Source organism: Eurytemora carolleeae, unplaced genomic scaffold (assembly GCF_000591075.1).
Source record: "Eurytemora carolleeae unplaced genomic scaffold, Eaff_2.0 scaffold227, whole genome shotgun sequence".
Taxonomy (NCBI): Eukaryota; Metazoa; Arthropoda; class Copepoda; order Calanoida; family Temoridae; genus Eurytemora; species Eurytemora carolleeae.
In genome coordinates this window covers 38,366-40,600 of record NW_019396557.1, presented here as the reverse complement: position 1 = coordinate 40,600, position 2,235 = coordinate 38,366, and the positions used below count along the sequence as shown (strand labels likewise).

The following is a 2,235-nucleotide window of genomic DNA, read 5'->3' as shown; positions in this document are numbered from 1 at the left end:
AAAATCAAAATTGAAATGGAATGTCGTCTTTATTGTATTGATATATACCATGATGACTGTAGATATTAGAAATGTATTTATTGTATTGATATATACGACGATGACTGTAGATATTAGAAATGTATTTATTGTAAAAATAAAAAAGCGTATTTTTAAACAAACACTGTAACAACGGGATTTGCAAAGCCAACAGTGACTGCTTGCTTGTTTAACGAGTAAATCATTTAAGTGCTTGACATTTGTTCGGTGGATTTGCTTTAAATTAAATACAATGTTTATTTCTTTCAGATGCAACCATTGTTTCTTCGTAAATTTAATATTTCAAAAAGAACATTTTCAGATTTAAGAAAAATCCAATTTCTTCAGAATTATTGAAATTGTATTTTTAAAGAAAAATAAATCAAATAAACCCTCTGAATAATAATTAAAATAGTAAAATTAAGATATGCTAACTGGAGAGGATACTCGACAAACTGTACAGATGGTACAGCATCTGGCCTGTACATGTGGCTGTACAATACAGCCATCTGACTGTACACAACTTCAGGTAAACTGTACAGCACCTTAATCTGATCAATAACCTGGAAAATACTGTGATTTTCTAGGTTTAAAAGTTTTCACTTCTGATAATTCCTATATGCTTGACTGCAGTAGTAATGCACAATCACTTTTAAAGAGAACAATTGAAAAAATTAAGTATTCAAGATTATAAACAGTAAAAGTCTAAATAACCCGGAATAATGTTGATTGATTGATACTTTAAAGTCGTCATTGACCTTAGAAATAGTTTGCGCATTCAGCATTGGTAACCTGATTTTAGCCCTAATCCTGCCATTTCCAAATGCGGTCTGCCATTTTTTTGCTCGCATAAATTCCAGAGACATAAGAATTTTGATTAAATTTCAATTATTTAAATAAAACCATGTTAATATCTCATTCTGAACAAAATCATTTATATCTCCGGTAATTGTAAAAGCACTAAAATGGCAGACCACATTTTGGAAATAGCAGAACTAGAGTTTTTCGGTGAAAATTAAAAATATATTGCTAAAAGCCAGTTACCAATGTTGAATTCAACAAACTATTTCTAAGGTTAAAGACGATTTTAAAGTATCAATTCCGGCTTATTTAGACTATTACTGTATATAATTCAAACTTGACCAGACAAAGCTGTGTTATTGCATAATCCAGTTCATTTTAAGTACCTTGCCGACTTCCAAGGAGTTGGAGCAAGCGTACATGCTGTACAATCTGTACAAGATGTACAAGCTGTACATGCTGTACACGCTGTACAAGCTGTACAAGCTGTTCTATCTGTTCAAGCTGTACAAGCTGTACAAGCTGTACAAGCTGTTCACAAGCTGTACAAGCTGTACAAGCTGTACAAGCTGTACAAGCTGTACAAGCTGTACACGCTGTACTAGCTGTACAAGCTGTACAAGCTGTACTAGCTGTACAAGCTGTACTAGCTGTACTAGCTGTACTAGCTGTACTAGCTGTACAAGCTGTACAAGCTGTAAAAGCTGTAAAAGATTTACTAGCTGTACAAGCTGTACAAGCTGTACTAGCTGTACAAGCTGTACAAGCTGTACAAGCTGTACATTGTGAATCGGGCAATTGCATGCCATCTTCGCATGGAGGGTCACTTGAAGTTACGCTCCTTGTTTTAGGATTATGTCGCAGAAGATTGTAAGTGTACATGTAAACGCAGAGAAGTATGTTCACCTGATAAAATCTGGGATTCCAGTAAATGTAAGTGTACATGCATACAGCAGGAAGGAGAATGTACTACTGGGTTGTTTTACAGTACATCATCATGCAGGTATAAATTGCTAACAATATCTGGAAAAAAGGGAACCATTAAACTTTCGTTGAACTTTTAGGCTTCAATAGACATTACAGGGATCATATAATAGGAAAATATCAAAAGATCAAATATCAAATGATCAAAACTCTTGAAATGATCAAAGAAGTGTACGCTGAACAGTAGGGGCAGCTACTTACTTTTTTAAAAATATTATAGAAATAGAAATGATATAGAAATGATTTTAGGGTATGCATAAATATTTCTTCTTATTCTTCTCTTTCTTCTCTTTCTTCTCTTTCTACTCTTTTCTCTCTTTCTTCTCTTTCTTCTCTTTTCCCTATTTCTTCTCTTTCTTCTCTTTCTTCTCTTCCTTCTCTTGATAGTTTGTTGTGGAAATTTAACCGGTTTTGAGATAAACAATGCAGTAC

At 33.5% G+C, this 2,235-nt stretch overlaps 1 protein-coding gene across 1 annotated transcript in view; it reads left to right on the top strand.

Moving 5' to 3' along the window:
- Positions 1-445: 445 nt before the first annotated feature.
- Positions 446-2,235, top strand: part of LOC111705472 (balbiani ring protein 3) — a gene marked incomplete in the record, with an annotated part of 2,992 nt that continues 1,202 nt past the window's right edge. Inside the window, 2 exon segments of the mRNA XM_023478031.1 lie at positions 446-547; positions 1,671-1,822. Coding sequence (XP_023333799.1) covers positions 446-547; positions 1,671-1,822 — 254 coding nt within the window.